Genomic DNA, 26,065 nt, shown 5'->3' with positions numbered 1-26,065 from the left:
GGGCTTCAGAGGCTGACAAGGGAACAGTTAATTCAGGCATCTTCACACAGTATTAACAGAAACAGTGCCCCAATTTCTGGCAACGTGCTCTACGAGGCTGATTCATCTGGTGCAATAGACTGGCCATGCCTAACATCTCTGCCTAACATTTCAAATGGGCTTTTTATTGCAGGAGTCCCCATGACTTCCCCAAATTTGCCCTGGAAACGAGGCTTCCTTGAAGCGAAAAACTCCCTAGGTATAAGGTGGGGGAAAGCCCAGGGGAGCTTGTACCTGCCTGAGAACTCCTACCTGTCGATTGCCTGCCTGAGCGGCAGCTACAGACAATCACCACAGCGTAGACTACGAATGGGGAGGACACCTACTGCTGAGAGGCCACTGTACGTGTAGTCAAGGAACGTCAAGAGGCTAAACTGCAGCAGCGTGGCTGTGAAATTCAAGTCCCTTCCCAATGCAAGTCTCCCTCCTTTTACAAAAGAGCGCTGCAGTTGGCAGGACACTGGATGAGAACACACCCTCCATCCCAGAGCCAGAACAGGCCATAGAGTAGAAGACCTCCAGCTCAGGGGTTGGAAAATTGATTCTAGATGTCAGGGAACATATCTGCTCCCCATTACCTGCAAAAGGGGTTTGGCCTGCTCTCTGAATGTAGCCTCCTTGGGAGCCCAGGGTAGCAATCAAGCCACAATAGGACTAGGGTCTAGTGCCCACCATAGGCCTTTGCTCCTGAGGGGCTAGGTCAGGGAACAAAAGAATGAGGAGTGAGGTGGTGGAGTGCACTTCCTCCCCGCCCCCCAACAGCTGCTGTCTCAGACAGCTGTATCTAGCTTTTCTGCTCAAGGCTATTAAATATTCATCAGATGCTTGCTAGCTTTAAACATGCCATGACTATTAATCCGGAAAGCAAGAGGTACATGAGGGTCTGGAGACAGAGAAGGAGGGAGGGCTGAGAAAGATCCAATTTTTTTAACTTTGGGAATCTGGAAACCAAGCCAGGGACACCCATCCTGTACACCAAAGCTGGGAACTACTTTCCGTGTAAACTGATCTTCTTATGGACACTCTAGGCACAGAGGAGGCAGCTAAGAGGGAACAGAAAGACTTAGGTCTAAACTGGGGCCATCCTAATGTGTACCCATCAGTTTCCCAGAATAATCTTCCCTTCCCAGGATTGTCTGTAAGAATTAAATGGGATGCCACATATGACACTCCCAGCACAGAGGTAACACAGAATTAAGAGCTTAAAATGGAGGCAGAGACTTCACTCATTCAGGAGTTAGAGTGGTGAAGCAAAGCTTTGCTTAACATTTCCTTAAGAACAAAGTTTCTATTAGTGGAGACTCGGAGAGTTTTGGTCTCCAATTCACAGGGTGGGTGAAAGGGACGGGATATAGGAAGACTACCTTAACATACGATGAAAGCTTAACATCCCACCCTCATATAGCCCTAAAAGGAGCGATGATTCTGCTTTCTGAAAAAAGGAAAGTACCAAAAGGCCTTCGGGCAAGGTGTTTCTGTCTTGGCCAGGTAAACGGGGACCATCCCCTTCACTGTCCCACAAAGGAGTAGGGCCACTTACAGAAGGCTTTTCTCTTCTGGTTCCTTTCCTTTGCTACCTCGCCAGCACAGTGGCAAAGACAGGTGTGTTCTTGTGCTAAAGGCCTCAAATAGCTCCCTAAACTTTAGAATAAAGTCCAAATTCCTTGCCCAAAATTTAGCCTTTCAAAATTGGCACTATTCTACGCTGCCAGCATCTATTTATAGCTAACATTTATTGGGTGCTGGCCACGTCATGATGAATGTTTTACATATGTTAGTTCCCTCAATCTTCACAATAATGCTGTGAAGTAAATGTTATTATCCAATTTTACAGATGATGAAACTGAGACTTGGAGAGGATAACTCACCTAAGTTTCCAAAACCAATAACTTTGGAGGCAGCAGAATTTGAAATTAGTCTAAATTAGTTTAAAGCCATAATAAAGTGCTACGCTAACCTATCTGTCTGCCTGGCAAATTCTTAGTTATCCTGTAAGACTCAATTGAAATGCACCCCCCACCCCCTTCTCTGGCTCTCCTTATCCCTTTCTCAGACAGCTCCTGAAGGCTGCCTGATACTCAGTTCAGCAACAGAAATGACCACACACTACTATTAACTATGTCAGACTTACTCTCTCCCATTAGACTGAGTTTCATGAGGGCAGAGACTATGAACTGATGTAGAACCGTTACCCATCACAGCCAGCACAAGGGTCTAAATGACCTCAGCAAATGTTCACTGCATTAGTAACAATACTCCTGCAGAATAAGCCTCCTTCCAGAATATAGAATGACGTACAGGCTCCCTGGGATGGTTCTGGCTGACAGGTGAGACCTTCAGTGTCAGTGTAGTCTAGTGGTTGAAATTGATCCCAGATTCTGAACTCAGACTGCCTGAGTTTGGATCCCAGCTCTGCTACATCACAGCTGCAAAGCCTTGGATAAGTGATTTAATTTTTCTGGGCCTCAGTTTCATCACTATGTAAGAATGGGATAATAATAGCTAATCTACATGTAGAGAAGACAGTGCATGGTGAAGAATGTAAGAATTGACAAAATGCAATCGACATCTCTGAAATCAAGATGATTCTTACTCTCGATACGAACAAGAAGCCATTGTGTTGGTTTAACTGGCAGTCTTTTTTCTTTCTTTGCAGTACCCAATGATACATCTCATAATAAACGTCAGTGTCAATAAAATACGGCATTATCTTATAAAAGCAGCATGCTTTCAGCATAGAAAATGGACTCTGATGTACAAAAATGTTGATATGCACCGCCTCACACAACTTGCTATACAACTGTGGTAAATTACTTCGTCTCTCCTAGTATCAGGTGCCTCGTTTACAAAAAAAGGGACTCACAGTAGGCATTAAATTGAGTTCTCTACTCCCTTAACCAGGCAAAGCTGCTTATTTTCCCTATGTCACTTTCTCCTTTTAAAAAAATGGAGTCAAGATTGATGAATGGGAGTAGACCGAGAAGTAATAAAATGAAAAAAAAAAAATTAAAATGACTGCTTATTAGTAACACTGCCAGCAAACAGTAGCCTGTATAGGCTCACACAAAGCAGGAGATATCAAGAAAGCGGGAGCCCATGTGCTGCCTTATGCATTCTAATCCAGAAATGAACTTTGGCAAAGCCTTGGGGGACATATTGCCTCAGGGTTTAAGGTCAGGGAGGGAGTACTTAGCTTTCAAAAACCTGAGCAAAACATCTACCAGTGCGACCTCTATCTCCCTTGTTCACTTTGTTCAACAACACATTGCATATTTGTAGGCAAGAAGCCTTTGGGGCTGCTGTGACATAGGTAAGAAACCTAAGAAGCCTCATTCAAGGTCATGAAGATTTTATACCGATTTCCTTCTAAGAGTTTTATAGTTTTAATTCTTACATTTATGCCAACTCTCAGGCTCCTGTTTCTGAAACAAAAAACAGTCTGAGTCTGTTGTGGTCAGAGAGCCCTAGCAGCTGCTGATGTGTCCGTATCTTCATTCTTAGCCTGGGCCAGGGGTGAGAAGTGGTGGAAGAGAAAGCAGGAGTGGACAAACCTTAAGGTTATTTGAATAATTGCCATATCCCTAGGTAAGGAAGGGTTAGAGTGTTCCCTTAGCAGCAACTGTCACTGCCAAGAGCACTTGGAGCTTCCATGGAAAGAAACCCTGGAGGGAGATAAGGACAGAAGCAAAGGAGGTTGATGATGGAAGAAGGGAATGTTGGAGCTCACTCTCTGAGCTTCTGGAGAACTACATATGGCCAGGCACGGCAGCTAAAACAGCCTCATTTGAACTTTGGCAGTCTGTAGTATAATGTACAGGATAAAGACATAATTTGGAGAAGCAGCCAGATGGCTCAGTTGTTGGAGTGCGAGCGCTGAACAACAGAGTTGCTGGTTCGATTCCCACATGGGCGAGTGAGCTGCGCCCTCCACAACTAGACTGAAGGACAACGACTTGGAGCTGATGCGCCCTGGAGAAACACACTGTTCCCCAGTATTCCCCAATAAAAATTTAGAAAAAATAAAAGAAGAGAAGCCATGGAACAGGAAAAGATACCTGCAAGTCACAAACCTGATAAGGGTCTATCATTAGAACATATAAAGAACATACAATTCAGTAATAAAAAGACAATATAATCCAATTTAAAAATTGGCGAAAGATATAGACTGACATTTCTTCAAAGACGATATATGACATACAGATGGGGAATAAGCACATGAAAAGATGCTCAACAAAATTAGTCATTAGGAAAATGCAAATCAAAATCACAATGAGGTACCAATTTACACACCCAGTAGGATGGCTATAATAAACAAAAAATCAAAACAGAAAATAACAAGTGTCGGTGAGGATATGGAAAAATTAGTAACCTCATACACAGCTGGTGGGAATGGTGCAGCCTCTGTGGAAAAAAATTTGGCAGTCCCTCAGAATACTAAACAGAGTTATCATATGAGCCAGTAATACCTTTTTAAGGTATATGCCTAAGAAATTAAACATATGTCCACACAAAAATGTGTACAGGAATGTCCACAGTGAAATTCACACAGCCAAAAAGCAAAAACAACCCAAATGTCCGAGTGAATGGATAAACAAAATGTAGTACATGCATACAATGCAGCAGTATTTGATAATAAAAGGAATGAAGCATTGATACAACATGGATAAAACTTGAAAACGTTATGCTAGTCAAAGAAGCCCAGTCAAAAAAAAAATCACATATTGTATGATTTCATTTATATTAAATGTTCAGAATATGCAACTCGATAGAGACAGAAAGTAGATTTGTGGTTGCCTAGGGCTGGAGAGGGTAAGTGGATTGGGGGGAGATGGCTAAAAAGCATAGTGTTTCTTCTGTGGTGATAAAGACGTTCTACAATTGATTACGGTGATGACTGTACAACTCTGTATATACAGTCATGCGCCACTTAATGATGGGGATACATTCTGAGAAATGTGTCGCCAGCCAATTCTGTCGTCGTGCAAGCATCACAGAGTGCACTTACACAAACCTAGATGGTACAGGCTACTACTCACCTAGGCTAGATGGTATACCACTGTTGTATATGCGGTCCGTCATTGACATTCGTTATGCAGTACATGACTATACTAAAAACCACTGAATTGTACACTTTAAATGGTTGAATAGTATGGTATATGAATTGTATCTCAATAATCCTAACATGTTCTTAATTTATATTAATAGAAGCTAACCAGAAGCTGCAGACTGGTAGGCTATGGGCAGCATTTGGCTTGCAGTGGATGTTTTAAAGGGAATGATACAAATTTCAGCAAACATTAAACAACTGGCAGTATGTAAAGTCCAAATTTCTAATTTTTCTTAAAAATCAGATCTAGCAAGTCTAACAAAAGCTTTTAGAGCTGGGAAAGAAACATGAATGAAAATGATCTTCAAATACTTGAAAGGATATTCAGGGGTTCAAAGCAGAATGTTACTGGAGCAACTCATTAACACAAGGAAAAACTTCCAATACTTAGAGCTGTTCTAAGGGAAGTGGGCTGCTTTTGCAATATGTTTCCTATCACTAGTATGACGTACTGATACGTGCTATAACATGGATGAAGCTTGAAAACATTACACAAAGTGAAAGAAACCAATCACAAAAGGGACATGTTATACAAATCCATTTATATAAAATGTCCAGGGTAGACAAATCCATAGAAAGAGAAAGTAGATTAGTGGTTGCCAGGAGAGGGGAATTAGGAGTGGTGACTAACGGGTATGGGATTTCTTTTTGGGGCAATGGAAATTTTCTGGAATTAAATAGTGATGATGGTTGCATAGCATTGTGAATGTTCTAAAAACGCCTGAACTGTATATTCTAAATGGTGAAAATGGTAAATTTTATGTCATGTGAATTTTATCTCAACTAAAAAAGAAAAAGGTAGAGAGGATCAAATGACATAATCCTTCTGAACAGCTTAGGATATTGTGATGCACAGTGATAAACGTTAGCTGTTATTTTCAACTTCATTTGATGATAAATGAGAGGGGTTAAGGGTTTTGTTTTTGTCAACAGAGACAAAAACTGTGATGAAGCCCAGAGCCCAGTCTTGCCTGGCTCTAAAGCCTGTAGAACTGTAATCAATGTTCACAGGCAGTGACAGAAAGCTATAGAAAACACTGGGACCAACTGACTAAACTACACACCCAGAATAGGCAGACCCAGGCATGGTCTGGCAACAGTGGAACCTATTTTTTAAAGCACAAATTACAGGCCACGTGAAGAAAGACATTTCCTCAAAATTCTGCTCTGCAGACTACCCTAGGCAAAGTTGAGACTAACTTCTCTGCATTCAGGGACTTCCCCTTAAATTTTCCTAGCCATTCATATGAACCAATACCATCCTTAGGACTTCCTGGGTTCCCAAAACCATGCTCAAGGCCTATGGCCCTCCTGAAAGTCTCCAAATCTGAGAGGCTCCTGGCTGAGAGGTAGGCTTCCTTGGAAGAAATGTCCAAAAAGGCAAATTTCTCTGTGAAAGGTTCTATGTGCCTTTGGCCTACTCACATAGAACTTGTCTCCTCAGGGTCATCCGAACCCCAACAACTCATTCAGGAGCAGAGGGAAACATCATGCAGTGAGTTCCCTGATGGCTTCAAGCAACAGGAAGGCTTATTCAGTTGTCAGAGTGAGCCCAACTAACCAAACCAGGGGGTTCAATTTTCTTAGGGAAAGAACACTAATACTTACTATGTATAGGGCACTGATTGGTGGTCTTATACACAGAACTGCTTCTGTGTGCCAACCACTGTTAAGGGGTACATTTTCCCTATCTTCCTTCCCAGATGTGGAAATAAGGTAAGTGATTTGTTTTAGATCACTAAACTAAAGATAGCTCATAGATTCAACTGTAGTTTTTTGTCAGGTTCCACGTCCTTTCTACCGTAACACGATATCCCTACTGGGTGTCTCATAAGTGTGAGCAATACCCCTTCCTTAGATTATAAGCAGTATAGTATAAGAGTCAAGATGTTAGGTCTGGCAACATAAACTTGGGCTTAATTACTAACAATATTAATTATGTGACTGTGGGAAGTCACTTAACCTAATTCTCAGTTACTTCTGTAAAATACAGTTATTATGGGACAATTTTTTTTTTCGGCTGCCCAGAATTCATTTCCCTTTCCTAATACCCCTCTGACTTCCTTTTGAGGAAATAGCTTGTTTTTAACTGCATACTGGTAAAGTGTGGGCACATGACTCAAGCTAATCCAGTCTGACATTCCCTCCCTAGAACTTGAATCTTGAGGGAGAAAGAAACCAAATATGGCTAGACTTTATTTATTCCAGCAATAGGGCTTAAGCAGCTAGCTCGGCTTCAGGATCATTCCTGTGGCCCACCACTGCTGTTTCAGTTCTCTGCAGCCACTCTGGTTCCCAAGATAGATTTTCTAGCCTTCACAGTAAATCTGTGAGCCCCTAACACCCTTCTAATAATTCCCTTTTATTTACATTAGCCAGTCACTTTGTTGCTTACAACCAATGGACTCCAAATAAAACACTGCATCATCAGGTTACTGACAGGATAGTGGGAATTAATAACCCTAAGTTGATACTATGTTGTTGTTACAAGTAAAGTCAATATGGACTGTAAACATACAAGCATGGTTATGTTGCAAATATGGTACAAATGACATGCAAGGAAGATTCGCCCATGACTTGCAAGGAAGATTCGCCCACTGATCACCTCCCAGGCCAAGATCCCCTGGCAAAACTGTTTTATAGTCAGGATAAAAGTCCCACATCCTTAATGGAAAGCCACCTTAACATACCTGATATGGGTCTTCACTACCCATTCTACCCCAGGAAATGTCTCAGGAATTTTCAAGGACCTGAAAATGGAGAAGTAGGAGATCAGTCTTTCGAAGAAGAAGTTTTAAAGACATACAAAATAAAAGATAGAGATCCTGCATGCAGTTTATACATTACAGGAGAGAAACATGCAACTTTTAAGGAAATTTTAAGTAACATTTCATTGTGAATATCAATATGGGGACCTATTGGGGCTCATCCTTGTACATTTTAAAATAGCTGAGCAGAAAGCTTTACTTTGGGGAGCAGATCTAATCTACAGTCATTGAAATTTTACAGTGTGTCATTTAAGATGTCAGACTTTGTGCCCAGGTTACATTACAGTTCACTTGTGATGGGCAGGATTATTAAGAGTTATGGCTAATTTATACGGCAGCATATGGTTTTTCTTTTTACAGCTATTTTTATTAAACAAGTTTTGCCAAGTTTTTACATTAAAATTAACAGCTAAAGAATTGTTTATGCAAGTTGCTGTCACAGTTTATGTAAAAGAGAAATATGTGCTATTAAAATCAGACATTTAGGTTACCTTTGGTTTTTTGCGATGCATGTTAGCTTTACACATCCTGATTCTCTTGCGATAATTTTCCTTTAAAAAGGGGGGTATAGAGTGATCTCTTTTCATCAAAACAAGACATAATGCCCTGAAAGCTGACTTCAAACCATGGTTGAAAATTCAGTTATTTACACTTTATCACAATCTACAAATACATTTTTTTGTTGGTGTGTTTTAAAAAGAAAAAAAAAAAATGTCCATCATGCACTGCTGCAGGCAGCTTGGCACTTCATACAAGAGGATTTTTCACCCCCGAGCAGTTTTAGGTGGCTCCCTTAGAGAAGGCATGAGAACCCTGAAAATTAACAGAAGAGTGGAAACAGGGCCAACCAATTCCATCATTTCTTCTCTTGGTCTCTCAGGAGGGAGTTCAGAGCCAGCCTGTCATGCCAGATCCTGCCCCAGCCCAGCTGATTTTATTAACAGCATTTCTGGGATTAGAAGGGAAACCCTTAAGGGCACCCAGGGTTTGCTGAATTGTCGTCTCTAAAGGCAGGTGCTATTCCTTTCCAAGCTCAGATTATTTGGTGTCACTTTTAGGACCACCCAGGGGCTCTACAGAAGATGCAAACTAGGGTGGCTGGCACTTTAAATAGAGGCCTATGTATGGAAAACAATCAAAGTTTTGGTTTAGTTTTTCTCTCCGGAAATTAGATCTTGTGATAGGATTATATAAAACTGTTTTCAACAACTTCCAGGGGGTGAAAAAGCTTTGGTTATTTTTAAACTAAAACTTAACAACTCAATAAAAATTTTTTTGGTAAACTTAAAATAAAATCCCCCCCACCACTTTTAAGAATGTCTCCGTATTTTAACAAGCCCATTAACTTTAGTTAATTTAAGTTTATTTGAAAGAGAAAACTATTTTATTGTCCACCCACAAAAATGACAATTCATCACATTTACTTTGATTAAAAAAGGACTAAACTTTATTGACAAACTGCTGCAGACATTTTGACATAAGTTTAAGCTACCTATTTAGGCAGACTTACACATGTAGCATTTAATTTTCCAAGAACAAAATGGGAGGACGGTACAAATCCAATTAGGACTTTAACTTATGTACAAAGTGGATTTTGATTCCTTTTTCATTCAGCTGCAGTGTCCCTTTTTATATCATGCTAGTGTTGAGACATACTTGACTAACTACCTTGGGAACAGTTCAATATTGACAACTGTCACAACTTAAGAAAATCATCAGCTTTTGGCCCCAATGTCCAAGTGAGCTTTTCATGGAGTGCAGAATCTCAAATGGACAAAATACTTTGTCTTTTTAAAATAAATACTGAAATCTTAATTATTAGTACTATTATTGAAAGGTCGTGGCTAAAAAGCTCTGCATCAAATTCAATTCAGGTGGCCAGCCCCTCTCCCCCAATCAAACTCTTCCAAACCTACTCCCTGCTAAGTATCTCTCAACACTGTATGTCTGGGGCTAGATTTCAAAACCCACATAATGAAAAAGTCAGTTTTACAAACCTAATTTTGTTGTTTTTTAAATCAATTAACGTTAAAAATTGCATCAACTATTTAATTCATGAGGATCTTTCATATTAAAATTTAACCTTAAGATTCAACCGCCATGTGCTTTTAAAGGAAACATTTTTAGAGACGTCTGAGCTCACTTTTACATGGTGGCACCTATTGCAGTTAACGTTTGTGATTTTAGATCTTAAACAGCCCTGAATTTTGAAATGTAGCCTAGTTTGGGATTCTGCAACTACAACTTTACGGGATGCCTCAAATCAAAACTAAGATAAAGTTAACAAGCCTTAACTTCAGAACCTTTAAGCAAGCAATGTCACTTTTGAAACTACCAGGTTTGTGGTTTTTTTTTTTTTTACTCAACTTCTTTTTTTATTATAAAAGGTACATTTCTGTTTATATTTAAACAACAAAGAAAAAAAGCATCTACACACTTAAAAAATTAATTCAATATTCCTAAATCTATTTTAACTCATTTTAAAATACTACATACAGAAGCCAGAATGCAGAGTTAAGAATGGAGTAAGGTGGGGAGAAGAAGGGGACCACGAAGAAAAACACTTAGACAATTACTTGTCTGTTGTGGGTAAAGCAACAGGAATCCTGGGAGATACAAGAAATCAGTAACAACTTTGCTCATAACTGATATTTTCCCCTCATGTTTGTTTTTAATAACGTCCATATGGGTGCTCTCTGTATGCTCCCTTCACTGGCCGAGCTGGAGGGGCCTTCAGCGACGGCCTGGTCCCATTCCAGTCGTCTTGGCCTGCGGGGAAAACAAGAATAGTTTATAAACCATGGGCCAACAGCATTTTGGGATGAGCAGGGGTAGGTCACCTGGTAAAGATCACCAGAAACACGGCTGCTTCCAGTGTCTTGCCACCTCCCCAGTAGTCCTTGCTTTTCCTTTTGCTTGGCCCTCCTGAGCAGCTTAGGCAATTTCCCACCGGGAGGGCAGTTTTGAGTAAATGGACGTTAAGAAAAAAGCTCAGAAAGGCATGGAGTAACCTCCAGCAGAGGCTCTCCACAGGCAACATGATCTATCCTCCAGCCGTCAGACCTTGATAAACCTAACACCTTGCTGAGACAGTGAGGAAATCAATCTTACTGGGTCTGCAATGCCCTTTCCTGTTCCCAAAGCAATTTGCCAGACAGCTAGGGTAAGATAACAACTTCTGGAAGTCTTTAGACTCTTTCCATGCAACAGCCAAACCAGGTTTCCCTGTGGCGAAGTGTCCTTTGGCGCTCTGGGAGAAGCCAGCAAGGGCCACATTTCAGGAGGCCCCCCACCAGCAGAGCTGGTCCACTGGTCTGGCGGAGGGAAGAACCAATCAAATGCGTTTGGAGCACTGATTAGAAGAATCCATGGCCTCCTGCTTATGTCAATAATCCAGAGAAGCCAGACAACATGGCTGACACCCTCAAATGGTTTTCCTTTGTGACAAGGAAAAGCCCGAGGGACAGGATCACTTACTTCCAGAGCTGACCTCTCATAAAAATGACTTGTGTTCATAAGCTTATTCTTCACACTCATCCCCATACTTTACACGTGCCAGTTCATTCCTGAAGTATTTCTCCAGCTGCCTGCATTCACAAACCTCTGCCTCCATCACTGATAAGTTTAATAACCCCTATATGGGTCTAAAGTCTACAGAACCCTATCTAAGCCTGTTTATAAGCCTAGCATAATTTTCCATCACTGTTCAAGTGCCTCCTGGGTACTAACAATACAGTTTATTTTTCTAATTCTGTTTATAAAGGCAGACATCAGAACAGATTAACCATGGCAACATCATACCAGGAGCACAAGGAGCATCCTGCCTCTTGCAGTCTAGTCTTTTATCCGGCAAAACAGAAATGCAATTTAGTCAACACAAACAGAGGCCCCACTGTGCTGCCTCACCAACGGAGGAAAATACTCCAGGGCAATCATACCACCCTTCTAAATAGTGGCATATGAGCAGAGTAGTGCCGCGTTACTGATGGCAACTGTCCAGTACCATTTAGCTAGAACTTGTAAAAATGGTTTTCCTGGGCAAGCAGCTGATTGGCTACTACATACCATGCTGAGGAGTTGCGCTCAGCTTGTCTGGCTGTTGGAGGCCCTAAGGTGGAGCCCCCTTTTCAGCTAGAGGAACGGGCAGACTGTCAACTAGTTATCTTAAGATGAACTGTCAACTGCTGAACCCCCTGCCAAGGACTCTGGAATTCCTTCAGGTATGTTGAAAATGCCTCACATTTAAAAGGCTGCTCTCTCTGCATCCACTGCCATGTGGCACTCTCTGTGGCCCACTAACACTGGGCCATAATTGGCTCTTGAGGACACTCCTGAGCAATGTGTTTTCAACCAAACCTCAGGGAAGGCAGTTTGGTTTTGCAGCCATTCCAGCCTCTATGGCTCTCTTGGGATCAAGGCCTGAGTTGAGATGTCTCTAAGACAGTAAGGATCTTGGTGCAGTATTGCTGACTTGGCTCCAGCCTACAGTCTCTAATCTGAGTCTAACAGACGCTACTCTTGCCCCAACCTGCTCTGGCTAGCTACTTGCCATGTGGGTCCCTTTCAGCTAGCATTTCCTCTACACTGAGATTCTTTTCGATGAGATCCAAAATTATTTTTAAAAGTGAGGAGTAGCAGAAGAGTAGAGCTGGATATAATTAAATTCTTATTATCCACCAATGTGGTCTAGGTATCAGCAGCAAAGGCCCAGCAACATAACCCAGGCCTAGCCATCTCCCAGCCTAAGACAGAAAATAACAACAACATTAGCTTAAAAGTCTGCTGTTCCAACCAGGTCAGGCTGGACCTGCGCCCTAGTTTAGGACATCTGCTTAGTCTTCCAAGAGTAATAGTACCACTATCTCACTTAAGTGGTCCCTCTCTCTACCGTACACCAAATATTTAAACAAGAGTAGGATTCCTATCGTCACATCTACCAACACCTTGGTCTTTAAGGGCTTCTCCTCAGACGTGTGACCGTCTCACCCCATCATCCAGCCTTCTCTCAGGTACTTACTTGAATATTCTGCCCCACCACAGAAATAAAGACATACCATATGCTTCATAAGAATCTTGAACCTCCCCATGTCCATAGTCATAATATTCTGAGTCCCTGAAAGCCAAAGACAGAGTGTTAGGACAGCTATATAGCAACTATGTTTCAGTTTCACCTTTCTCCCAAATATTTCCATATTTCAGTCATTTTACTGTATACATGAGGTCTGACAATTAAGTTTGTGAACTTGTTGCAACGATGTTGCTAAACTTTTTTGATATCAGAGGGATTATTCACTATGAATTTGTACCAATTGGACAATTAACCAAGTTTACTATTTGGAAGTGCTGAAAAGGCTGAGTGAAAAAGTTAGACGAAAACGACCTGAACTTTTCGCCAACAATTCATGGCTCTTGCATCACGACAATGCACCAGCTCACATGGCACTGTCTGTGAGGGAGTTTTTAGCCAGTAAACAAGTAACTGTATTGGAACACCCTCCCTACTCACCTGATCTGGCCTCCAATGACTTTTTTCTTTACCGAAAGATAAAGGAAATATTGAAAGGATGACATTTTGATGACATTCAGGACATCAAGGGTAATATGACAGCTCTGGTGGCCACTCCAGAAAAAGAGTTCCAAAATTGCTTTGAAGGGTGGACTAGGCGCTGGCATCGGTGCATAGCTTCCCAAGGGGAGTACTTTGAAGGAGACTGTAGTGATATTCAGCAATGAGGTATATAGTACTTTTTCTAGGATGAGTTTGCAAACTTAATTGTCAGACCTTGTTATACAGGAAAATGCTCATTCCCCCATCTCCAAACCACAAAATAGTTCCAAAACATGTATAAAACTATGTACTCATAAAAAAGTGACAACTATAGCAAAGAAAAATATGGATATCACACAATTTAAGGTGAAAAAGCATAATCTGAAATTGACCATCTTAACCACAGTGGACATACACATGTATTCACAGGGCTCACTGGAAGAGAATAAACAAACATGAAAAGAACTGTTCTGTCCCCACTGTAGAATTAGGAGATGCCTTTTCAATCAATCACAGATAAGATACACACACACACACACAAAATGTTTTATAAGAAAAGTGCAGGAAAAAAACCTAAGTTATGGCAGTGGGATTCTAGTTTTCTTTCAAGCCTTTATACAACTTTAATGTGGCTTTGATATTTTAAAATAATAAGTCAAAATAATTTAAGGCATTTTCCCTTTGTTGCAAGTAGTCACAGCTCAAGAAATTTTCATCTGCTACTCCCAGATTTCACAATATAATTTAAGATTCACAATTATCCAAACGTACAGATCTAAGTATGTGCCTTACAGATGTCAAAAGCAGAGGAGATACCCTTACAAGGCAAGCCATGCTGCTCCTCAGACTTGTACTGCCAAAACCTCTCAGTTCCTCCAACTCCCTCCTTCCATCTCTAATACACGAAACAGCACCTCTATTGGCTGACTCACCCTTGGCTCTGGCTGTAATAGCCTTCGTAGCCTTCATAACTCTGTTCTGCGTATGAATCGTCATATCCCTAGAACAAATAAAATGAAATAGAAAGTCAGAATCACAGAGAGATAGGGAGGTAATTATATCCCACGGGAGGATGGCAGGCTTTTAGATGAACAGAACGTGAAATTTCCCTCCAAAATGTTAACACCCATTGTGGAATAGTCGAGAGAGAAAGGGTCGTATTTTTTAAAAAAATGAAACAAAACAACGAACCAATGAAGAAAAACAAAACAAAAAAAACCCCTTTAAACGCTGGGCAGGAAATAAGGCACAAAGTTGAACTGCAGCAGTAATAATAGTAGTAGTGGGAGACCCCTTTAGTAAAACAACTGTACATCAAGGCCACAGCTTATTGCTTATTTCTTTCTTTCTTTTTTTTTTTTTTTTTTTTTTATGTACAAACCTATAGGAAGTTATGTAAGAGTTTATTAGACTGAAACTGAGGACATGACCAGAAGCAACACCTCAACAGACTGAGAAAATACTGCCTGGTATAGCTTATTTCCTGTTTAATCTACACACATAGTAAACCATGCTTAAAATGGAAAAGTCTTCTCATAGCTTAGCATTCACATTAACGTTCTGTAAGAGAGCAGATTTCCAAATCTTACAAGTGGTCCCTGTCACCTACATTAAGGGCCAAGTCCCTGTCATTCCACTTCCTTTGGCAACCTTCTAGGTATTGGGAAATGGCACATTGCTCAAACTTCTTACATATTCTTCATATGTTTCTGGTGCAGGAGGTGGAGGCAAAGGTATTCTCTGGATGCCTGCTGTCCGTGCTCTTGGTGCTGGAGCACCCCTCACAGTAGGTGGGGGTGGCACTCCTCGAGTCACAGTGGCACCTCTAGTGATGGCTCCTCTCACTGGTGTACCACGCACCAAAGCCCCCCGAGGGGGTACAACACCACGGCCCCTGCAAAAATAAAGTTTATTTTAAATGGAGTTTTTTTATCAAATGGGCTACTTTCATGTTCAAATTTGTTTGCAAATCCTGGAGCTAGCTAGCTAGCTAGCTTTTTATGATTCCCCAAATAGAATATTATTAAAACACAGAGGTAAGGTGTAAGGTGGGTAAAGGACCCATAATGGAAGACTCCCCAGGTCCCACAGTGGACCTCTGACTGTCTCATTGTTGGACTGCCTTGAAGAATCTGAATACTCCATAAAGATCAGCAACAAAAGGTAAAATTCTAAAGTCAGAGGCCACTTAAAAATGCTAGCAATATCCACAATTAAAAGTTGCAGCAGGGCTGCTGCACTTGACTATGGCTAAAGTGCCCAAGATCCACAATTCCACTCGATGCAGGATACAAATCCTAAGACCCTTCTCAGCTGGAGGTAAGAGCACCACTAAGAGAGAGATGGTAGGAGCTGTCAAATTTATATCCTATTTCTGGTTTTGTTTCCATTATTTTTACCTGGGGACAGGTGGAGGAGGTGGTGCAGCTCCCCGGCCTCTCACTGGCACCCCTCGTCCGCGAGAGGGCTCTGGTACTCCATTCAAGTAGGAGAGCTCCAGAAATTGCTCCTGGCAGATATCATCCATCATATCCTGCAAATGAAAGATAATGAGGAGTGCTGTACAACACCTCCACCTGTTCTGCTGAGATGTCATCTAGCCCACCTGAGCACTGAATGCTAAGAACAACTTTGAAAGCCCAAATGAAGTCTCAGGTCATTCAATCTCTGAAGTCGAATGGCATCCTACCTGTCACCTTTGAGGAAAGCACCTTGTCCTTCATTAGAATGTTATAGCTCTTCATGATGTGACCCCTGCCTAGCTCTCCAGATCATCACTTCCATCCTCTCTCCAGGTATAACCTCCTTTCAAGCCATGCTGAACTTGTGGTTCAGAACTTGGCAGACTCTTACACATCCATTCTTGCAAATAGTTTCCTCTTCTTAGAATAATAAAAGCCACTAACATTAATTAAGCTGTATGCACTGGGCATTATATAATAATCTTTATATAGATTTTTCAGTTTAATCTTCAAAATAACCCTGAAGAACTAGATCTTCCCATTTTACAGCTGGGAAAACAGACTCAGGTGGTATAAAGAAACCTGTCTAAGGACGTAAGAGTCAATGGCAGACTCTAGACGTGAATTCAGAATCACCAAAATCAAGGCTTTGCATCATTAGACTATATTGCCTTTTTGGGGGTCCACCTGAGGGACTCTAACCCACTCTTACAAGACTTAACCTAAAACATGACCTCTTTTGAAAAACTTTCTCTGGATGCCACCGCCAGTCCCTCCTCTTTCCCCACAGGGCCATGTTAATTTTCTCTACCCAAGCACTTACCACCTCATTGTAGAATTGTTTGTCTTTCTCACTAGTTTGTGAACTCCCTGGGAGCCATTTTTGTAACTTCAAAGCATAGTATTAGGCACCTACCAGATACTTAACATATGTTTGGGATGAACAAGGAACCTGAGGCTCAGAAAAGTGAAATAATAACTTGTCCAAGATGACGCACATAAAGCTCCCAGTCCAGTCCCTCTTCTAACTGTCCCAGGAAGCCTCTCTGGGATAGTTAGTAGTTCTAAGGGGAAAACGGAGGGCTCTGGTCATGGATGCAAAAGTAGGCTCACATTTTTTTCTTCACAAGAGGGAAGAATTGAGTCAAATGCCATTTGCAAATCTTTTCACATATTTCCTGATGAGAGCCGTTCAGTCTTATTAGGTTGGTGCAGAATTGCGGTTTTTACAATTATTTTTAACTTTTTAAACTGCAATTACTTTTGCACCAACCTAATACTACTTCACGCATTTTTATGCATTCCAGGTGGATACAGCTTTAAGAATAGAAGATTCTAGTCACCACAGAGATGACTCACCACAGCTCTTCAGCTCCTCCTACCTTACATATTACTGCTGTTTGAGACACACTGGAGAATCAAGTGACCAATGACAGCCAACGTGCTCAGTCTCCCAACTGCCACATCAACAGTGAGGAAACCCAGATCTCCCTGGCATGCATCTTTTTTGAAGATCCGCTTACATGGAAGCCTTGTAAACCTATCCCTTTTGAGAAATATTCTGAGACTAACAATAAAGAGGAGATGGGCATTTTCCCACAGTCCTTCAGAAACAGAATGGCTCAGGATGCTTCAATACAACACCTCAAAAACAGTCAAAAGAATTCCCTTAAGGGAAAGTTGACCAGCTCTGGATTTTTCTCTAGGATATTTAAAATTGCTGTTGCACGTTGAACATTCTAATGAAGACGAGGTACTTGGAAGCAAAGCAGCTGCTGAGACATCTGAGACAGTGTCGGAATCCCTGGAGCTCAGCATTATAGGTACGCATTGCTAATAAATTTTTGCTCTACCAATTCTCACCACATTATTTCTAACTCCCTCATTTTACATATATAAGAAAACCAAGAACTATAGCTACTTTTAGTTTTAGTGATGAAAATTAGATGCTTACTAAATTCTAGTTGAACAGTATTCCAAAAACTTTCTAAGGTTCCAGATTCATCCTTGGCTATTAAATATTTAATAGTAGTATGTTAATTCTAACAACTACCAAGCCTTGCTAAATGGCAAAAATTACACTATTTTCTACTTATTCAAAGAATGGACCCTCTGACCAGGCAGTAATAAACAAGACAGATAACCTGGTTTGTCCCAAATTCTTCCTGGGCCTCAGTTACATTCTCAAAGGAGTTGCACACGAATCTGTTTAATATCGTCAGTCAAGCCTGTAGTAATCATGTCTATTTCAAATCAAACTCTACTTGAGTAAACTCCTCTAGGAAATTGAATCTATTAACATTAGATACTAGAAGCTTCTTGCTGTTATCCTCTAGACTCTCTATAGGATCCAAAACATAAACCCTTGAGGGCAGAGGGTTTATGACCATTGTAGTAATTTTCCTATCGTAACCCTCTGGTTCCACACTAGTACCAAAGTGCTTAGTTTAGCGAAGACCCTGTTAAATATTTGTTAACTAGATGTTAGAATGCCAGACACATTGTGGACCTAAGATACAGCTAAGATCACATTAGACAAGGATGGGTAGAGTGGCCTTGGGGGACAGTGCTTTGAAAAGTAGGTACAAGTAATGGACTACTTCAGGAAAATAAGTGTAGGTGTAGAATTTGGTATGCAGTTTCAGGTTATGCAGAGACCCTAGTTACGCATCCCTGCCTTAGCAACAGCACAAGATCCCAGTTCTTTCTTGCTCAAATGACACGGGATATGGATTTCCTTACTGGTACTAGAAACTTCTTGACTTCCTCCATAGCATGGGCCATAAGAGCATAAGCCTCACAGGGGGGTCCAAAGACTTCAATGAAGACATGCAGATCCATATTCAAGTGGGCATATTTGGGGTCTCCACCTTTGCGCAGCTCTTCCTCCTGTGGAAAAATGAGAAATAAAGAAATAAATAAGTAAATAAATAAATAAATAAAAGTCACATCACAGGGACTAGGGAGCAAACGACACCTTTACCTTAAGGCCAAAGGGACAGCAAGGAATAACCCTAACATCTAAGAAAAACAGTAAAGTGCAAGAAGAAAGTAAAACAAGCTCTGGAGAAGAATAATTTACACAACCTGCTAAACTTGTAATTGGTCTGCTGCTAAGTTAACTACTGTCTTGAATCCTGGCATATTCATTGGAGCTCTTAGTAGAAAGTACAGAAGAGACAAACTTAATTCCAGTCTCCGTTCAGATAATAGCTGTTTATCAATCATTGATTCATCCATTGATTCATTCACTCATTGCCAAGCACTTACTTTTATTTTATTTTTTCCTTAAATTGTTTTCTGCCCGACTCCCTCCTCTCCTACAACTGTAATTGCACATATGCTGGATTGCATGATAATGCTTTCACAGGTAACTAAGACTCCGTTCATTTTCTTTCAGCCTTTTGTATCTTCATACTTTGGCTTGAATAGTCCTGTCTTTAAGTTCTCTGATTTCCACCCCCTTTTTTCTCTTTCAGTGTCTTACATTATCTCATGCTCACCCAGTGAAATTTACATTTCAGCTTTCACAGTTTCATTTTCTGTGTATAACATCTTTCTCCTAATTATGTACTTTTTTCCTTTATATCCTTGAACAAATTTATTATATTAATAATAATTATTTTCAAGACTTGTCTGCAAATCCCATGTCTATTATTTCTAGGTCTTTTTCTATTAAGTGATTTTCTTTCTTGGTTATGGGTCACATTTGATCATTTCTGTAGGTTTAATAATTTTTTGACAAATAGAAATAAAAGTAAAAAGGAAAAAATGCAATAAAGTAATTTAAACTAATTAATTTTATTAATAATTAATTTATTTTTATTCCCATACCCCCACACCTTCCCCCTTAGCAACCATCAGCTTGTTCTCTATGTCTCTGGTTGGTTTTATATGTTTATTCATTTATTTTGTTTTTTAGATTCCACATATAAATGAGATCATATGGCATTTGTCTTTCTGTCTGATTTACTAATATTTCACTTAGCATAATAATCTCTAGGTCCATCCACATTGTTGCAACTGGCAAGATTTCATTTTTTATTGCTAAATAAACACACACACACCACATCTTCTTTATCCATTCATCTACTGATGGACATCTAGGTTGCTTCCATATCTTGGCTATCACTAGTAACTGTTACAATGAACATAGGGGCGCATATCTTTTTTCATTTAATTAAAGTTTATTGGGGTGACAAATGTTAATAAAGTTACATAGATTTCAGGTGTACAATTCTGTAATACATTATCTGTATCTCACATTGTGTGTTCACCACCCAGTCAGTTCTCTTTCCATCATCATATAATAGTGCATATATCTTTTTGAATTAGTGTTTTTGTTTTCTTTAGATAAACACTCAGAAGTGGAATTACTGTATCTTATGGCAGCTACATTTTTAATTTTTTGAGAAATCTCTATACTGTTTGCCAATCACTGAATGATTCATTCATTGATTGTCAAGCATTTGCTTTTAAATCCCAAGTAGAGCTGTTAATCACCAGCCCTTCTTATCTGCTTATATGGTGTGGAGAGTTCTAGGGGAGGAAAGAAATCAGGATAGAGATAAGAAAATCTCACGTAAATCTCATTAGCTAGAATAACATACTTCAGCTCTAACTATTCTTCTAGTTGAGAAATGGGAGTAGACAAAAGAAGGTCTCAGAAAACAATGTTCATCAATTCGGCTGCGTAAAAGGAGGCCTGAACGAGTAAGTTTTTAGGCTGTAGCAGGGATGTCTCATCTAAAAACCTGATCCTAGAAGGCTAAGACTATTCTTCTTTTGTAGGATGTTTCTTGGCACTTACAAAGTACAAAGCGAATGAGGCTATGGCAAGGAAATCAGTAAGCATTAGGTTCTTTTGTCAGGATTACCCATGGCTCCTTTTGGAATACCTTCTTTTAGTGGGCCTCACATGCCAGCAGATTATAAAACAAGCCCGACAGCTAATCCTCAGATTTACCTGCATTTAGAACACTATTGCTCCTTTCCATGTTACTGCAAAGGGAACATGCTATTCAAATTTTAGTGTTTCTAGTCTGGGTAAGTTTTAGTACAGCTCCTCTTCCAACTTTTCATAGAGAAGATTCCTAATGCCAAAGTTTCCCCTGCTGTTTCCACTGTTACACAGTCAAAAGTCAAAAAGAAAACAATCATCAGGGAACAGCCAGGCTTTCATGGTTGCCAACCAAATGTATTAACTTGGTCTACAATCTCTTACATCCAATGCAAATTTAAAGGAGTCACATTCTGTACATATGCAAGTGCTAACTTTCATAAGGCATCTATACTGGACCCTGGGCTACTGAAAGGCATTATGGTTATCTTACCTCATTAATTAATGTCAGCTTACCTTGGCTTTGTCTCTCATTGACCCCTTTCCCAACACAGAGATCTTTGCACCAGTCTCTTCCTGCAGTCTTTTGATGGTATTCCCTTGTGGTCCAAGGATTTTCCCCACAAAATTAAACTGACAGAAAATAAAAATAGATTTCTAGATACACGTGTTCCTATAAAACATTTCCACATGTATTATCTCATTTTGTCTTCAACAACCTGTAAATCAGGTACAGTTCCATTCCCGTTTTACTAAAGGATATTAACTGAGGTTGTACTAATAAAATGGTTCACCTAGGTTATTAAAGTGGCAGTTCCTAGACTTGAATTTGGGATTCCTGATACGGTCTGGTGCTCCTTCCACAATATCACACTGCAACCCCTAGTACTTTAACACACAAAAACATTTTTAAGGAAGTCACCTCAGAACAGATATATGGCACCTTTTTGTAGTACTAGTTTGGTAAACTAAATATAATTGCCTCCCTGAAAAAAGGAAATAGGAGATGAAAAGGAGGAGGAGAAAGCATTTACTTTAAAGCTTTGAGTAAGAAATAAAATTAACTTTATCTAGCCAAGAATTTGTTATATTTCCTTTATTTAGATTTCAGGTCAATCTATTAACAGAACAACACTTCAGGGTTCAATTTTTTTTCCTTTGAACTTGGAGCCTGAATAAACATTTGAGAAAGAAACTCGTTTTGATAATAAAAAGTCGATTTTATTTCCTTCCTGGCTACAGCTATGCTACTAGTAATGGACTTGTTTCAACTGCCAGAAACAAGTATACAAGTATGGAAGAGAAGCTTCACAAGCTTAAGATCCTGATGCACCAATCTCCGTAATTTGTTATGAAAGCCCATGACTCTCACACTCATAAAGACAACTCAGAGAAGTGAGGCACCTTTTGCCTTACCTTTGGATACTGCTTGACAGGAATCAGTACCCGCTCCTTCAGCTTCATGTTCTTGTGAGAAAATAAATCCAAGTAATTCTCCTCATCATCCTTTTTCGAAAGTCCTTTCTGAATCTTCTCAATCTCTGAATAAAACAAACAATTTAATTGAGTTTTGTTCTGGTAAGTAAAGGCGAATTTCCAAATATACATAAAGTGATAAGACGGAGTACCATGTAATCACACCAAATAGTTCTGCTGAATGTGTTAATTTCAGATAGAGACTGCCTGGAAGTACCAAAGCTATATGGAGCAGGAAACCCAAAGCTTGCTTCTAATGAAAGCAGTTTGCTCTTCCACGACCCCACCTAAAGCCTCTACATCAAGAGACATTAAAATGTTTCTTAGAATAAATGGATTTAACAATAATGGGGAAAGATGGGGGGAAAGGGATAAATGAACTAAAAAAAATAAAATAAAATCTGCGTCAAGGAAAAGTACAAAGTCATATCTTGATGAAGAAATAAAAGTCAATAACTTAAATATACAATGGAGAATCCCGTTAAAATTCCACTACCGTGTTTTCCCGAAAATAAGACCTAGCCGGACAATCAGGTCTAATGCGTCTTTTGGAGCAAAAATTAATATAAGACCGGGTCTTATTTTACTATAACATCCAGTCTTACATAATTTAAGACCAGTCTTATATAATATAAAACCGGTAAAACCAGGTATAATATAATACTGGGTCTTATATTAATTTTTGCTCCAAAAGACACATTAGAGCTGATGGTCCGGCTAGGTCTTACTTTCAGGGAAACACGGTAACGACAGCAGTGCTTTAGACAGTAGTAGTCCTTAAGTGTTTGAAAGAGCTGGTTCTTGCTCTGCCACTCACTAGTTGTGTGAACTTTGAAAAGTTATTTAATTGCTCTGATTTTTGGTTTCCTCATTTGTAAAACGAAGGCAATATCTACCTCATGAGGTTGCTATGAAAACAGAATAAAATAACATGTATACACGTTAAATGAAGTCCATTTCCTGGGAAGTGTCAACATTATCTAGCCCAAATTCAGTCAACGTCCTAAGGAAAAAAATGCACCAAGGTACTTTCAATTTGCAGGCTAAGACAGTTTCGTAAGACAGAACGTTAGCATCCAACAGTATTTCCTATCATTAGGGAACTTCATCTATTCATTCATTTGTTCGTTCATTTGTTCATTCAGTGGTTGCAAGTGTTTGAGTGCTTCCTACTAAAAAGAGGCAGATGAAGGGAGAGATACAATCATTAACCACTGTGGGAGACCGGTAAGGGCCAGGCACCCATCCTATAAGTATAGGAGACACAACAGAACAAGTCAGTATGCTCCCCATCTTCATTATATTTATATACTGGAGTTCCCAGTCTATGAAGTTAGCAGAGAAGTATAGTTAAGTGCTATGACAGGGATACTAACAGACCTCGGGGCAGAGAGTACAGGTGACGGACAGCAGCTAAAAGGTTGTATGGTCAAAAATGTATATTCCCTAAAATCAGTGGAACATTCTAAAAACACCGAATGTTTTCCTTACATAATATTCCCACCGTGTTTCTATCACTTTAAGGCAAGTATTCTCCCACTTCAGTCTGCATCAGAATCACCTGGGGGGCTTATTAAACTCGATTGCTGGGCCCCAACCCCAGTCTGGGATTTGCATTTCTAACACGTTACCAGTTGATGCTGATATTGTTGGTTTGGGGACCCCACTTTGAAAAATCACAGGTTTGGTATAAAGATACACTATTTCAAAGTATTCTGCAAATCTGTAACTTTAACAGTTTTTTAAAAAGTTTAGACTAAGTCCAACTGTGAAGTACATAGATAAAGTTACTTTGACCCTCACAGGATTCCTACGAGCTCAGAATTTCAAACACAAGGCGTCTTGTTTAATAAAAAGCCCAGTTTCAGATGTTATATAGTATGTAGTGAGCTAACTGACCCACTTATGCCTGAGAGTACACATTCCCTTACTGTTTGACAATTAAAATTGCTACTCATATTGTAAATATTCTTAACTAAACCTTTACTCCTATGAGACTAAATGCAGTGCTCTTCACACGCCTATGTTTCAATGCTTAGAACGGAAAACAAATTTGACCTTACAATTAACAGGACTAAATGCTTCATTCAACACCTTATTTGTTTGCTGTTTTACTGGTGGTGTATCCCGACCCCCACCCTTTCCCACCTACTGCTAATATTAACTTTTTCTAGTCACTAGTTTTGAGCCTACCATCTCTGAACACATCTCTTTGTGAGTTTCCAGGCTGGGAAACTGGGTACTCAATCCTCAAAAATTCTAAAGGAACAAAGACGCCACTTTTTTTATCTGAAAACATCAGTGAGTAGCTTCTAAAAATGTGGCACAAATTACATACCTCATTTTATCTATGTCCCTCAGTGTTTATTAACTGCTACCATCCAATTAGGCCCTTCAGCTGTATTTTACATCATTTCCCAGAAACTTTACTTGGTTAGTACAAGATGACTCAAAGTCTATTAATCTGTTGTACTCCTATACTAGGAAGAAGGGCTGCAAAAATGGAATCCAGTAGAAAGGTTTACATGCAATGTGATGTGCCCAGTGAATTTAAGGTCTTTTTCTAACATGGCTCCTTCTACTGTATTTTGAACTAGTCAGATCTTAATTAGAATCCCTTTGTCCAATTTATCTCACAATTTAAAAACGACCATTAAAGCATTTTTAGAGAGTTCGGAGAACAATGATTTTAAATAAAACTGAGAATTGAAAAGATGAAAGAATCAGGGGAGGTGAGCCTAGAACACAAAAGACTAAGAGGCAACTTGAAATCTTCAAGAAAGGTCATCTTCCATGCTTGGAACAAAAGGACTGAACATTTATTCAATATCTACTATGTATCAAATACTGCACAAATATTACCCCCTTTAGCCTAAAAATATAACTCAGTGAAGTGGCTGGTACTATCCCCATTTTATACTTGAGGAAACAAACTCAGAGCAGTTAAACTGATAAATCATGAACTATTAAAGTACCTACACTTTCTCTAAATTCAAACATCATGCTTTTATTATTGTCTCTCAATGAGGGGTTTGTGTGTTGTGGGGAGGTTGGGACTCGCTTTCAACAAGAAAAAGCTGATTTTGTAAAATTTTGGGAAGTACAGTTTATACCCTCAGACACTGTCATGCTGAAAGGGCCAAAGGCAATGAAAGGACTCTGCAGGTGCCTCACGTGTTCAGTTTCTTTTTCTACATGTCTCTCCGTGGCCTCACTTCTCTTGGGAGCAAGGAGCAGGCTATCATGCGAAGAAAAAAAATCAAGGAGAAGCTTCTTAAAAATGGCTTACCCGCAGGCAAAAGTCCTTTCTAGACAACCTTTTTGAAACTAACTCCTTTAAATCTTTGCCTGGGCCTCTAGAGACCTTGGCTGTCCCAAGAGCCAAAGAAAGAAAAGCTAAGGTGTAAACAACACAGAAGGGTGTTACCCATTTGTTTCCTAGCCAGATACTTTCGCTGTTCGTCTTATCCAACAGCTTCTATGTATCAGGAATTTTGTATTTATTGTTTCATTTTGTCTCTCTAACCAGGATTATCCCCATTTAACAACTGAAGAAATCTGGGCTCAGACAAGTTATGTAATTTGCCCAAGATCACAAAACTAATTAGTGACAGAGCAGGCACACAAACCCCGGTCACTCCTTACATCAGTCAGAGCACATTCAACTCATCTTGTGGCATTTCTCTTCCTCTTTTTCAGTGTAACTTAACCTTTCCTCTTTTGGTAGGTCTTGTCACAGCCAGACAGTGAGCTCCTAAGGGTGAGTGAGGGCTATTTTTTAAATGTATATCTTAAAGGGAAGAGCATCAATTTTGAAGCTAGACA

General features: G+C 39.9%; 1 protein-coding gene across 2 annotated transcripts in view; it reads right to left on the bottom strand.

Moving 5' to 3' along the window:
- KHDRBS1 (KH RNA binding domain containing, signal transduction associated 1) overlaps positions 1-26,065 on the bottom strand; it is a 34,981-nt gene that overhangs the window by 1,942 nt on the left and 6,974 nt on the right. The window contains exons 2-10 of one of the 2 annotated variants that reach the window (XR_016018602.1): positions 22,181-22,305; positions 21,281-21,397; positions 18,667-18,813; positions 15,862-15,995; positions 15,155-15,356; positions 14,395-14,462; positions 12,969-13,027; positions 10,491-10,683; positions 7,837-7,896 (exon numbers count right to left, since the gene is read on the bottom strand). Coding sequence is in view for 1 of the 2 variants with exons in the window: in XM_088790885.1 (XP_088647011.1) it covers positions 10,586-10,683; positions 12,969-13,027; positions 14,395-14,462; positions 15,155-15,356; positions 15,862-15,995; positions 18,667-18,813; positions 21,281-21,397; positions 22,181-22,305 (950 nt within the window). In the remaining variant the exon portion in view is untranslated. Of the gene's footprint in view, positions 1-7,836; positions 7,897-10,260; positions 10,684-12,968; positions 13,028-14,394; positions 14,463-15,154; positions 15,357-15,861; positions 15,996-18,666; positions 18,814-21,280; positions 21,398-22,180; positions 22,306-26,065 lie in introns of those variants that run through there. The other variant, XM_088790885.1, reaches the window with a different exon arrangement.

The sequence above is a fragment of the Rhinolophus sinicus genome, chromosome 14, assembly GCF_057876585.1.
Source record: "Rhinolophus sinicus isolate RSI-liver-muscle chromosome 14, RSI-T2T, whole genome shotgun sequence".
Taxonomy (NCBI): domain Eukaryota; kingdom Metazoa; phylum Chordata; class Mammalia; order Chiroptera; family Rhinolophidae; genus Rhinolophus; species Rhinolophus sinicus.
The sequence above is the reverse complement of the archived record's forward strand: the minus strand, read 5'-3'. Positions and strand labels throughout refer to the sequence as shown.